The sequence below is a fragment of the Sceloporus undulatus genome, chromosome 5 (assembly GCF_019175285.1).
Source record: "Sceloporus undulatus isolate JIND9_A2432 ecotype Alabama chromosome 5, SceUnd_v1.1, whole genome shotgun sequence".
NCBI lineage: Eukaryota > Metazoa > Chordata > Lepidosauria > Squamata > Phrynosomatidae > Sceloporus > Sceloporus undulatus.
Window position 1 is genome coordinate 44,528,459 of NC_056526.1, and position 14,637 is coordinate 44,543,095.

The window sequence follows — 14,637 nt, forward strand, 5'->3', positions numbered from 1 at the left end:
ATAATAATAATAATAATAATAATAATAATAATAATAATAATAATAATAATTTATTTATAGCCCGCCCAATCACAAGGAATCCAGGCGGGTTACAACAGTAAAAATAAAGATAATAAAATAAAATACAATAAATAAATAAAATACAATAAAATTAAAGAGAGCGAAGTGAGTACATTCACAGTTAGGCCTGATGGAAGTTGGGCCTCTCTTTTTCACTCCCTCCCAGGTCTGATGATGATGTCATGGAGGGAGGGCTCTTCTTCTTGAGGCAAGGATTTTATTTTAATTAATTTTAATTTAATTCTTCTCATTAAATTTAAGAGAAGAATTGGTGGACAGAGTGACATAAGTCACAGTAAATGGGGAGTAGTTTAAATGTCATGGTATTCTCTCTGATCTGGACAATGACCGGTTTACATTGACCTTATTGATTACAGTTGTTTACACTCTGCTATTGTTTATCATACACCATTGATCTTGGAGAAGTTACTTTCTGGACTACACTAACTGGGGGATTCTGGGAACTTGTCTAGCTTTTCTAGATTATGAAGATACACCAGTTTCAAGTGGGTTATATCAGTGACATGCCCTAATTTTCATTGTGTTTGTGCAGAAAGGTAAATGGGGAAATATAGATAGAATGATGTAAAAGGGGTTAGCACAATTCTTTTACCTTTAATAGTTTTGTGTTTTTTCTTACTCCGTGCATGACTGTCAATATCAGTTTTTTATATTTATTGCCTCTGTGTGTGCATGTGTGCGTACACACACACACACACACACACACAATACCATAACATAATGATGGTACCAAAATCAACAGCAAAAGTTATTAATCCTCAGTATCTTGAAATAAAGAACAATGCAATAAACAATTCATTACAAGGAAATAATACATAAATGTCAAGATATTAACAGTTACAGATAATGACAATATTATTAATAATTACATATGTTAAACAATATTATCATCATATTGTTAATAGAAATATTAATATTTCAGAACAATTCCCTAAACACTTCTTCAAAATATAACTATGGGGGGAGGGGTAAAGACAATAACAAAAGATTAAATGAAAATATTGAAGCAAAGGCTGGATAGTCATATGGTTAGAGATGTTGTATTTGAATCCTACACTCTGGATTCCATATTGGCCTGGGCTCCAAGGTTCAGATTCCGAAATTCTATGATCAGGTCATAAATACTGTATTAGTCAGCTCTTGCAGACCAACAGAAAACAGATCAAATAAAATTTAGTGGGTCAGGTGATGAAGGATTCCTACAAGTTATACTTCTGTTTTCCATGCATCCAAAAAGGACAGAAGCCCTGATGTCCCTCTTTGTGTCTGTTCACCTGAAATTGATAGAAAGGAGCATGTATGACTCCACAGTTAAAGGTGATTCGCATGGTGCAGTTTGGAAGTAAAGATGGATCCTGGGTTTGAAAAGGTTGGAGATTGTGGGATTTCTTTGTCGTCAGAGCTAGGAAAAATGATTTTTTTAAATAGAAGTTCCACTTTGATTCTGAGAGATGCAGTCCCCTTCACCAAAAAGGAACTTTTTGCAAACTGTACTTACAGCCAATAGTAAGAATGGTGCCACAGAGACTGGTATCCATGAAAGAGGACAGAGACATTTGGTTGACCAAATGCACTCATATGTGTGGTCACTAGAGGGAACATCCAAGCTCATTTCTAAGTCTTGGGGTACAGAATAAATTATGGCATGTACAGTTCAATGAAAAAGGGACTTTAACCAAGCACTGTTTTCCTTCCATAGCATCTTGCCTACCCTACATTCCTGAGCAAGGGACTGTTGGAGCCAGTGGAGATTTAGCACCTCTCTCCCATCTTGCTCTTGGACTCACAGGAGAAGGGAAGATGTGGTCTCCAAAGAGTGGATGGGCTGATGCAAAATATGTAAGATGAAGCTAGATACCATTCTGCCGGTCCTTTCTGGTTTACTGTGATTGAATCTGTAATAAGAATTTAATTGGACAGGTGAAAGTGGGAGAGTAAGAGAGTAAAGATCCTTTTATGCAAAGAAAAGTGTGTGTATATTTTTAGTGTGCAAATGTCAGAACAATTTTTTTAAACTAAAATTATTTGACAGGAAAAAGAAATTAATTATTTTTGACAGGTAAACTTAAATGGAGACTGACAGTACAGTTCTAGTCACATTTAGTCAGAAGTAAGTCCCTCTGCTTTCATTTGGACTCACTGCCAAATATAAGCATGCTTAAGATTAAAGCAATAGAATGGGGGCATCAGTCAGTATTTAATCTACAGTATTTCAGGTTGTTAAGGAAATGTAGTAGATGTTCCGAAATAAATATTATAGTTCCACAATATTTTGCCTAAATGTAGAGCAGCCACTAGCCACTGGAAGTTCATGGCATGTGAGATACAGAATTGTGATATCACTTGCATATAAAGGGAACTGAAAACATGAATTTAAACTACTAGCTCTAAAACTGAAGATGTCCAGTGGAGCTGAGACTTAAAGTAACATCCTCATTTCTGCTCTTGCATGGCAGGCTGTGCTCTGTCTGTTTTTACTACAATATTTCAAAATATTTTTATGTTGAATGCTAAAACCATTTATTTTTCCTCACTGAATGAAAATTATTTATGTTGGCTTACAGGTACTACAAGCTCATGGACTGAAGCCAATTACTCTGAAGCCAAAAGAGGTAATAAAATGCATATTTGTCTCCCAAACAAGTCAGAACCCACCTCAGTGGACCAATAGACAAGATAATGTACATTATAACTTGACAACACAATAGTAAGATTTCATTTTTTGAAAGAGAATATATCAGAATTTTTATATACTCCTGACATACCTAAAAACACAGCCTTCCCCAACCTGACATTCAGGAGATGTTTTGAGATTGCAATTTCTATCAGCCCCATCCAGAATATTTGGTGATGGGAAGTGTAGTCTAAAGCATATGGATAACAGCATGTTAGGAAAGGCTGTGAACATATATCTAGAGAAGATAGTGAAATGCATACTATATAAGATGTTTATCATTTCTCTCATCTGCTGGATGTTAATGGTGTTGGCACCCTTGACATTCTTAGGATTGTAATATTCTGGACTATAATCTTTATTACTTTATCACATGTACTCTTCTCCAGTGGGCACACTTGAGATTTAACCTAATATTTGCAATAAGTAGAGACTGAGGTTCAGAACCATACTTCACTGCTTAATTTGTTGAGTGACTTTCAACCAGTCACCCTCTTTCAGTTTAGCTAATCTGGCAAGGTTGTTGAGATGAAATTGTTGTGAAGAACCATGCATTCCTTCCTGCTTCTTGAAAGAATGGTGGGATAATACATTGTGATGCTTTTATGTCTCATTGATCCTCACAGGAATGTCATATATTAGACCAGTCTAATTAGCTCCACGTTACAGATATGAGGCTGAGAGGGAATTAGGTTGCCTCTAACCACCCAGTGAATTAATGGTTGACTTGAGACTTTGAGTAGGATTCTCATTTTTATAACCCCAATGGTCTGAGACAGTAGCTCAAATTACAAGTTAAACAGAGTTCTGTGGCGTACCTATGCGTATGTTAAATCCAAAGCAATCTGATGTGGTTCATCAGAATAGAGTAAGTTGGTGAAGAAGTGCTTGAATCTTTCCACTCTTCTTGCTTTTGAGTTAAGCACTGTAATCTGCAGCTTGCTTTTTCACCATGCCCGCCCCCCTGCAAGTTAAGCAACCATTTTTAAGTTGAACGACAATGGAGGGGCAGAGCATTAAGCAGACTTTCTCTACTCACCAGGGACAGCCCTATCCTTAGACCACCTCTGGCAGCAGATTTTGGATGCTATGAAGGGCATCAAATTAATTATTTGATTTTTTACGGTTATATTTGTATTTCTGGAGATGAGGAGAATTGTTTTCTGGGATCTTCTGCTTAATATACCAAGATCATTTGGCTTCCTTTTGGTGACAGGGGACTTGTTTACACCTTCCAGAATACTCTGGGATGTCCCCAGAGTATTCTGTCCCCCAAATTAGTCCTTTACTTGATTTGCAGCAACATTGCTGCCTTCAACTGCCTGGTCCCGAGCCACCCACCACCCTGCCACTGTGGGCACATCACTCTGATGCCAGAACAAGGCACCCAGACATGCCAATGACACAAAGTGATGTGCCTATAGGGTGACAGGAGCAGTTCAGGACCACATGAGTGAAGTTGTCAATGCAGAGACCAGAAAACTTTCAGTAAAGGTGAGTTAAATAAATGCAGCTTAGGGGGTGGAAACTCTAAATTGTATTCAGTTGTTATGTAAACTACCTCAACCCAAGTTGGGATTTAGGGGCTGTGTGACAACTATGCAGCCAACTTATGATGTAGACATTATGCAGTCAGTTTAGGGGAAATTCAGGGCATAGGGCTAATGTAAACAAGCCCAGGATGGATGAATAGAAGCATTTGCTGCACCACCTCAGACAGCAAAATGATCTGGGACAGCCTTACCATCTTCTCCTCATATATTCTATTATAGTCTGCCCAAGGATACTTTGAATTAAAATAAAAGGGGCGAGGGAAGAGTCAGTCACCTTGCATAATCTGAGTGAGGGCAGGAGGGAAACCTATGCGTCTTCATAGAGGAAGAGTCACTGAATACAAACACTGTTTCTTTAAAGGGCCTTGCTCTTATCAATGGAACACAAATGATTACCTCTCTAGGATGTGAAGCGGTTGAAAGGGCCAGTGCGATTGCTAGGCAAGCTGACATAGTGGCTGCCCTCACACTTGAGGTTCTGAAGGGCACAACAAGAGCCTTTGACACAGGTTGGTATTGGCATTTCTAAGCCCAGTAGCTCTTGGGGTGCTTTCACATATTTGTATCTGCTTGCATAAAAGTAAGGCATTTTAAAATTTAGTCTTTTTTGCTCACTTTTCTTTGTTCTGCATTTCCCACACATATTGATCTCTTTTATGCCTTGCTTAAAAATAATATCTGCCATACCCACTGGAAAGGAGCGTATGCTTCCTTAATGCTCCCAGTGAAGATTGCTCATCAGTCATAAATATTCTCTGAGTGTTGAATGCACCATTCATACATAAGAAAGTATCAACAGGCTTGAGAGAATCCTAAGGTTTTTAGTAATAAAGATAAGGTAGGCAACCTAAAATGGCTGAGCCAATATAAAAAGACCTTTCAAATACTGTAGCTAACTATTTCAGAATACAAATGCCAAAACACCTTAGGGAAGCATTTACCCAAGCTAGATTTGATCAGCTTGACACTATGGTAAGATATGGGTGATTTAATAGCATCCCTTATAATGAGCAAATCTGTATTTGTGGAGAGCGTGAAATTGAGGAGAGAGCACATATACTATTTAAGTGCACATTGTATCAGCAGATTTGGATCTGAGAGATAGAGCAACCTATTTTATGAGTGGTCAAGAATCAAAAATATCTCTCATGACAGCTCAGTATTTAAGTAAAACAATTCATCTGAGATCTTCATATGTGGGGCTGACTGGAGTAAATTGTAGAGATGATGAAGAAATATGATGTATAAACGTATCTCCACTACAGTTATTTTAATGTATTGTTATCTATTGTATTTATATTTTTACTTCTGCATTTTTATATCCTTTTTATTTAATCTTTTATAGAGAGTGCTTTTACAGAGGTTATACAAATTTTGTTGTATTTTGAGATGGCCCACAGACTAATCAATAAACGTTGTTGTAGTAATAAAAAACTAAATCATTAGGAAAATAAAGCCCAAGAGGGAAGAGGGGGAAAAACACAAGTCAGTGATGACTAGAATGCTGACTTTTGGGGTTAAAAAAAAAATCTGGGAAACTATAGGGATAGGGAACAGAATGGAGAATCCTAGAAAAGTGTATACCTGGCTGGAATCCTAAAAATCAACACTCCACTCTGTAGCATTTTCTTACAGAAGAGGTGGGAAATTTATGCATGCATTTGCATCAGGTAATCTGCATTAAACAGCTACATTCCACTGGACTATCACTGGAATTGGCATTGTTTGTTTCCCAATATATTTCTCATGTAACTATACCCTTAAGCTTGTTTAAAAAAGAAGAAGAAAATGATGTTTTAAACATTATTTTCAAATGTGTTATGGTGTAATAATTGTCTTTCTTTGAAAACAGATATTCATGCACTGAGGCCACATCGTGGACAGATTGAAGTGGCTTTTCGGTTCAGGTCGTTGTTAGACTCTGATCATCATCCCTCTGAAATAGCAGGTGAATAACCATTTTGGAGTGAGGGAAATACATCCCTGGGATTATCCATCTTGTGTGGAGGGGGGATAGTTTTTTTATCTGAGAATCTCACCCATACTTACTTTATAAATGTCATTTCTAGTGTTCATAATTCTGGAATAAAATGCCTTGGTCATGATTTGCTCCTGGCCCCAAAATTGATGGTCTAGACTGAGGAAGATTTCTAGTGCACAAGAGATGACACTTTTTCGTTGTTGTTGTGTGCCTTCAAGCCATTTTCAATTTATGGCAATCCTATCACCAGGTTTTCTTTGCAAGATTTGTTCAGAGGGAGTTTGCCTTTTCTTTCCTTTGAAGTGGCGACTTGCCCAAGTAAGCTTCCATGGCTGAGTGGGCATTTAAACCCTGGTCTCTAAAGTGACAATCCAACTTTCAAACCACTACATCACATTGGCACCTGTTCACAGACACACATTATTGCCCTTCTGGATAGTTTACTATAAAGGCCTTTCATGAACTGCTCTTGCCATATTTCTTGCTTTAAAAAAATCAAATCTAAAAATTAAAATCTTAATAGCACATATTAGAGCATCTAGTGCAAAACCTGAATCTGTAAAATCTTTATTTCAAAAAAGTAAAGGTAAAAAAAAATACTGCTGCTATGAAATAACAATTTGCTTGTATGAAGCAAAATTGCAAAAGTGAATGTAGATTGTAAAACTACACATTATCAACATGTACTCCATTGCAAACATCATATTTTGATTTGGTATTATAGATGTTTAGTACTGGTGTTAGCTTTGATTACTTGCTTGTTTTTAAGTTTCTGTTTTGAATTTTGTAGAATCCCATAGGTTTTGTGATAGAGTACAGGATGCATACACATTGCGTTGCTGCCCTCAGGTAAAGTTGATTCTATGTTCAAAGGAATTTATGAAGCCACAGTCTCAATATTGTACTTATATTAAACAGAAATTAGCTTTGTCATTAAGCATATTTTATTTCCATTTTCAGAAATAAAACAGTGGTTAAAGGAAATTAAATTCTAAATTCAGTTGTTGATTGCAACTAGAATAGACCAACTGAATCAGTGCAACTTATATAAGTGTTGACTTACAAGTCTCCATTGATTCAACAGGTCTTCTCTAATTGCACTTAACAGTTGGGTTTAGGTCTAGGTAATTTATGTTATGAAATAAATGGAGTTGCACAAATAGCACATGAGTATTTCTTAAACATACAGTACAGAGTTCAGGAATGTTTTAAAGTAAGATTATATTTGTCAAAGTATTTTGTGCGTGTGTGTGTGAGGGAAGGCTAATAGAATCTACACAAAGTTATCTTTTCATATGACCATTGCAGTGTCCAAAATGGGCTATTTGCATCAAATGAAAAGATTATTGCTATACATGTTATTGGTATAGAAGACACAAGTTTAGTAATACTTAGAGTATTTCTATACTTGGTGAGAATATTTGCCTTTTGTTGGCTCTATGTATTCTGCACAAACATGTCTGGGAAGCCATTCTTAGCCTTAAATCCCTGAAGCCTTGTAGTCATAAAAGAAGAATGAGGAAATTGAGCTTCCATGTTGAAAAACACAATATAAGTATGAGCTGTAAATCCACTACTTTTCATAAAATTTGCAGAAATACAAAGACAATATGGCATTTGCTAAGCAAAGGAGAAAGGCCTGGAAGCAAGATAGAATGTTCCTTTAAAATAAAATAAAGTATAAATTAACACAGTGATTTAGAAAGAGACATGAACTGCAGCTAATATTTGTCATTTCTTCCAGGTTCATGGTGTTGTGAATGACACTATAGCATTTGTCAAGGACATAATCACCACAGAAATTAATAGTGCAACAGACAATCCTGTATCCTTTTTGTACATGGTTATGTTGTCACCTCCTTCAGTACTTCAGTCACAAAAAAGCCAGGATGCGATTGTGCCTTTAAGAATTTGAAAATATTTTAGTGGGAGACGTTGTCAGGAGATCTCCTGTATATTTACATTGTAAAGTAATTCCTTGATTAATTCATTCAGAGGGATTACTTCAAAGCCTTAATTTAGTGGAGAGATGGCTCTGGACCAAAATACTAAGATAACCATCATCTTTCCTCTCATATGAGCCTACTTGTTCATTGCAATCAGTAGAAGAAGGGTCTTCCATCATTATTTTTCTAACTTATAGTCTTCCTGGGTTGTTAAATTAGTTCTCCTAAGCCTCAGTCCCACTTACAAAAAAAGTGGTTTGCGATCCGAATCAATGGATCAATTTGACAGCGGAATATGGTTCCTACTACATTTGCCTTGATCACATTTTTCCCTTTAAAATAACCTACTTGTGGTTCACATTCACAAATGAACTGGTTCAAAATGGACCTGCTCCAGCTGGCCGAAGGGCAAATTTAAATCAATTCCAATCCGCATCTGGTTCACACTTGCACAGAATCAATTTATCCAAACAGACGCGGAAAATATCAGCATCAAAAAGATGTGGGTTAAATGGTTCTAGTTCATGCCCTCCCTCTCCAAATTGCTTCAGCGAATTGATTAAAGTGGGGACCAGGGTCATTTGAACCAGCTCAAACCGATTTGTGATCCAGTTTAAAAAGTAGTGATAATCAGGCCGTAGTAGGGCCGATGGGAATTGCAGTAGAACATCTGGAGTGCTAAAAGCTCTTTTCTCCTCCTCTTTTTTCTTCATAATTAGTTGCAGTAGGATTTTTCTGTGGTCAGAAACTTATTTCTCCAAACCCTTTTCATTACTGCTGAAATCTTAACTTATCTGTAAAGATGGTTTTTGATGAGAGGAAAGAGACCATTTCTGGTGGAAATTTTCACGGCGAGTACCCTGCTAAGGTAGGTAACTAATATTTCCCCCTGAAGTTTCTAAAATATATATATATATTTTTTAAAAAAACTTTATTTTTGCAGGCTTTGGACTATCTTGCAATTGGTGTCCATGAACTTGCAGCGATTAGTGAACGGCGAATTGAACGGCTCTGCAACCCATCCCTCAGTGAGTTACCTGCATTTTTAGTCACGGAAGGAGGTCTGAATTCTGGTTTCATGATTGCGCACTGCACAGCAGCATCCCTGGGTGAGTATGCAGTAGCCTGAGGAGCTTCAAGAAGGAGTGATTAAGAAATATATTTCCATTTCTCTAACCTGGAATTTGTTCACTTTTCTGGCAACTCTTCTTCCATTTCCATTCCATGTGTGTGCACGTATGCACTCATGGACATATGTTATTGTCATAGTTGTAATCCCAAGTTTATATATAAACTGTCTTGGGATGCATTAATATATTAATAAGTCTTTTCTCTGCTCTCTTCCTTTTTTCTTACAAGGCTAGGGTCCAAAGATATGCTTCTGTTTCTGGTAGCCATCTGCTGCTTAGAGAATAGAATTTTAGTTAACGGCAGAACTTTCACCACATAAATAATCTTATCAAGAGATTTTGTTCTGTATGCACAAATGCTTCCTGATTATTTTTTTTAAAGATGGCAGCTATTCTTGACACAGACCCACATCTGCTTTGTACTACTAGTGTGTGAAACTTGAGTTTCTCTCTTGTTTGTAGTTCTTTACACGATGGGCCATGGCTGCAGGGTGATAATCTATAAATAAGACTTTCTTTATCCTATACAACAAATACACTATTTTTGATGTATAATTGAAACAACAAAAACCTTACTTTGCCATCCTATGCATATCAGTCAACAATTCTCACTCTCAGTTATAAATGTTTGGGATTATATCCACAATCATTTCAGAGATGAGAATCTGCAATGCAGTGACTAATACTATATGACCCTTCAGATACAGTTGGACTGCAAGATCAAGCAATCCTAGCCAGTATAACCAGTGGAGACAGAGTCTAACAGCACCCCCAGGCTAAAAGATGAACTTGTTAAATCCCTGCTTCAGATCTCTGCCAACAAATTCACTTGGTAGTGTTCAATAAACTACTTTTGTGATCCTTCTTCTATTAGCAATATGTGAGTAATATTATATTAGTCTGCTGAAGTACTGAGGAAATGTATAGGAAACTTCAAAAATAAGAAAATCTCTGCTAATTCAAACCCAGAGTCCATTTATTTATTTCCTGCCTAATAGAATGGAGTCTCAGAGATTTAATAACTTTCAAAACAAATTTAAAACAATGTAAGTTATTTAAATATACTAATGGCATATTACACAGATTAAGACAGTTTAAAAGGTTAAAACAGCTAAACTTCTCTGCATGTATATTTTGGAAAAATCAAATTAGGCCCTGAAGCAAACCAGTATTGATGCCAATCCGATCTCCTCCCAGGGGGAGGCACCAGAGCAGACAAGTTCCTTTCTCATGTCATTCTACAATATCTTGCTTCCACTTGGGAAGACAGAAGAAATCCTCTCCAGCAGTTTTCAGTCCCTGAGTTGGCATATACAGGAAGATGCACTCTCTCAAGTATCAAAGTGCATATATCTAGCCAAGTAACCTGTTGCTTGCCACTAGCCAGAGGCTTATAGAAAGGCCAAAAGAAGGGCACATGTCTTGAGAGAATGACAGATATGGTAGTAGTGTGGATGAGTTGAAGCACATGCTGTGATGAATGCTATATACCAATATGGCCATGCTGATGCTCTTCACAGAGAGGTTGATTGTTGTTTAAAGTAGGACTTTGTTTCTGCAATTGTTTGCCTTGGAGAACACCATTTATTCATACTGGACTTTTACAGTTTCTGAGAATAAAGCCTTGTGCCACCCTTCTTCTGTGGATTCTCTTTCAACCAGTGCTGCAACAGAGGACCATGTATCCATGGGAGGATGGGCAGCAAGAAAAGCACTCAAAGTCATTGAGCATGTGGAACAAGGTAAAACTGGACACCAGTTTTGCAGGCACAAGGTTTCATAACAGCATTGTCTATGCACTAGGTTATGATTCCATGGCAATCAATGGGATTTCCTTTTATTATTGATGTCAGAATAACATAAAACATAAAAGTTCAGTAGGACAAAGAGCTATGAGAGGGATGAACATATTTAAAGAATGCAGGATTAACAGTAGCAACACACTGCCTAGAAAAGTAGGTTCCAGTTTCACATGGGTAGCCATGGCAGGGTTTGTCCATTGCAGCAAAATCAATGCTTACTTGGCAGTTTAAAAGACCAACAAATTTATTATGGCATAAATTTTTATGGACTGCAGCATACCTCATCATATGCAGGAAGTGTTATAGGCCATAATAAATATATTAAGTATTTAAACTGCCAAAAAACTGACTCCCTCCCTCCCTCTCTCTCGGGTTTTTAAAATCTTTTAGCTTATGCTTTGATCTCTTGAATTGCCAGCTAAATAAAGTGTCCATACATTTATTTCACATGTCACATTGGTCACAGTTCCATTTAGTCCAGATTCTCTAAATATCCATTTAATTGTGTGAACTGGCCCAGAAATATCACATCCGCCTGTTTTGTGTAACTCTTGAACTTATTTTGAAATAATTGTTTTCTCCATTGGTTTCATTCATCAGTTTTGGCTGTAGAACTCCTTGCAGCATGCCAGGGCATTGAGTTTCTACGCCCCCTAAGAACTACAACCCCATTGGAGAAAGTCTATGACCTTGTGCGCTCTGTTGTCAGGTATGTTAAACAAATACTTCTACAGAGATTACAACTTCAGAGAACATTGGGAAAATATTAACCACTACCACTACCAGATTTAGGAGTTGTTCATTTGGTCTCCTTTCAGGCCATGGATGAAAGACCGCTTCATGGCCCCAGACATTGAGGCAACTCACAGGCTGCTTGTGGATCAGAAGGCAAGTGTTGACATTGGCACCTAGTGATGTCTGATGGAGAAATTCTGCACTTTTACAAGTCCCTTTGTGTGCTGAACTGCTTGCCGTTTACTGCTCTTACCCACATGCACATGACTTAATATGCAAGATTTTTGTGAAGAAGAAAAGAATATATTATATGGAGGCTTATTTGCTCATATGGAAATGGGCTGGAGAAAAAGCTTAGGTATTGATATTAGGCATCATATAAATCAAATAGATATATAGATAGATTTCTTCATGATACTTGCTCAGAACAACATGTACACCCAAAGATATGAGGGGCTGGACTGAAGGAGCAGGGAGTATCTATCATAAAGTAAAAAAACAGTATTATTAGTACAATATGATCAAGTCAGCATAGTGTAGTTGCTTGAGTGTTGGACTATGACACCCGAGACTAGCATTTGAATCCCTGCTCAGCTATGGAAACCCACTGGGCAAGTCATACTCTCAGACTCAGAGGAAGCCAAAGGCAACCCCCCTCTGAAAAAAATATTGCAAAGAAAACCCCATGATAGGTTTACTTAAGTTGGAAATGCCTTGAAGGCACCCAATAACAACATGATGAAAGCTGGGCAAGCAGATCACTTCTGTTCTTTTCATATTTGTGCTCTGCTCTTCAACCCCAAAGCATTCCCAGTCACTCACAGACCAAAATTAAAATCAAAACAATAATAATGCATCTACAATAAATATTTATCAGAACAACAAACCAAAATATTAAAGCAAAAGCCAAGTTACATTATCTTAGCCAAGTTACGTTATATTATAAAACAGTATCTTTATGATATGAAAAAGGTAAAGTTGACACTATGTATGACTTCTGGGGATGATGTCCCAAAGGGGATGGAGTGACACCACTGAAAGGGCCTGGGACTGGGACATCAGCTGTCCTGCCTCTGATGGCAAGGGAAGCTATGGAAGACCCCCCCCCACAGGAAAATGTCAACATCTGAATAAGTTCATAAGGGAACTTGTCTTTGAAGTACATTGATCCTAAGTCCTAAAGGACCTTAAAGGCCCAAACTGCCATGATGAGAAGTGGACTAGAAGACAATGGAGTTAATTTAAGCCTAATGAGGGTTTAAGCCTTTAAAAATATTTCTCCCTTGTCTTTCTAATGTGAATATATTTCTCAGGGCAACTTCCAACAGTTGTGTTAAAATCACAAAATAAAAATATTCAGTACAACTGTTACACAGCAAAGTGCATTCAGCAAATCAAACAAGTCAGTACAGGACTTGCATTTCTGTCTTGAAGCTTCTAACTTAAAATCCTTTGATCATGCTCTGCTGAAGAACGTACATCTTAGCATCTGCCTTGCTAGAATTCATATTGTTAACTGCCTGCTCAGCCTATTAGAGCCCTTTCCAATGGCTTTGTTTTTCAAATCTGCAGTACAAAAGCACAGCTTCTGTTTTCAGAGATATTTTCTCAAGTATCACTTTCACCATAGGGAGTGGAGGAAAACTGGCAGCCACCAGAGAGCGGCTCCTTGTGTTCTGTCTAGTGTTTCTTTGCTAAAGTGAATAACCAAAACATTCAGCCCTCTTGTTCCCTCTCAGCCCTATCCCATCTTTGCTATTGTACAAAGCTACTTGTGCTGTCTGAAATACAGTGTTTTGCTGGTTTTAGGTTTCTCTGTGAGGAGAAAATAAAGTATGGAAACACTTCCATGCAGCTGTATATTATTAATAACTATCATAAACTGGCTTCACATCAGTCCTACTTTGAACACTGCCATCTGGACATCTGCAGATTCTACTGTGGGTAGACATGGATACTTACATAACTACATAGGGTAGTTTAAGCTATTTTGTTTCATTCAATATATCTCCAACTAGTACCCTCCAGATGTCATAAAGCCCATTATTCCCAAAAAATGTTTGGTGCTGTAGTCCAACACATCTGAAAGTCCCCAGATTATGAAAGCTGTTCTTATCTCTATATGTATATTCTAACAATGGCTTGGACATTCAGTCCAGCTGAGTTTCAAATTCAGATGTTGCGTCTTATTCTCTGCTTTGCTTTCCTGCTTCTAGGTTTGGGACGTAGCTGAACCATACATTGAAAAATACAGAAGGGAGCACATTCCAGAGTCCAGACCAATTTCCCCCACTGCTTTTTCCTTAGCAGCAAGCAAAAACACTTCACACCAATGCCACAGCGATTCGGAAGAATATGATGAACAATGAAAACAGTTGTAAATGGACTTCAGTACTTCAGTTGTTGAATAATCTTACTTTTTAAAATGTATTTTGTGCTTTATTCCAAAGGCATAAACAACAACAAAGTCCAAAGCCAGAAATATTGTATCCATTGTGAAAGTTCTGGGGCATTTTCAATAGTTCAGAGTACTTTGACTTTGGACTAAAAAAAGATCAATATGTATATTTACCTACAGCATCAAATGAACAGGGTGGGTAGATATGGAAGGCCTGTGTAGATATAACTTGTTTTGTGACTGTAAGGTTGACCACAATAATATCAAACTAGAATTAAAATTAGCAAAAACATTTTATAAAAATAAGAAAACTAATCTTACAATCTTAGAGGATCCT

At 37.3% G+C, this 14,637-nt stretch overlaps 1 protein-coding gene across 2 annotated transcripts in view; it reads left to right on the plus strand.

Annotated features, from left to right (window-relative positions):
- Positions 1–14,623, plus strand: part of HAL (histidine ammonia-lyase) — a 19,117-nt gene extending 4,494 nt beyond the window's left edge. For both annotated transcript variants that reach the window (XM_042468603.1, XM_042468604.1), the window contains 12 exons: positions 1,781–1,920; positions 2,646–2,693; positions 4,670–4,817; positions 6,161–6,256; positions 7,080–7,138; positions 8,034–8,114; positions 9,038–9,103; positions 9,179–9,344; positions 10,973–11,107; positions 11,768–11,876; positions 11,986–12,055; positions 14,119–14,623. In XM_042468603.1, coding sequence (XP_042324537.1) covers positions 1,781–1,920; positions 2,646–2,693; positions 4,670–4,817; positions 6,161–6,256; positions 7,080–7,138; positions 8,034–8,114; positions 9,038–9,103; positions 9,179–9,344; positions 10,973–11,107; positions 11,768–11,876; positions 11,986–12,055; positions 14,119–14,271 — 1,271 coding nt within the window. In that variant the 3' untranslated portion in view covers positions 14,272–14,623. The remainder of the gene's footprint in view (positions 1–1,780; positions 1,921–2,645; positions 2,694–4,669; positions 4,818–6,160; positions 6,257–7,079; positions 7,139–8,033; positions 8,115–9,037; positions 9,104–9,178; positions 9,345–10,972; positions 11,108–11,767; positions 11,877–11,985; positions 12,056–14,118) is intronic.
- The last annotated feature ends 14 nt before the right edge of the window (positions 14,624–14,637 follow it).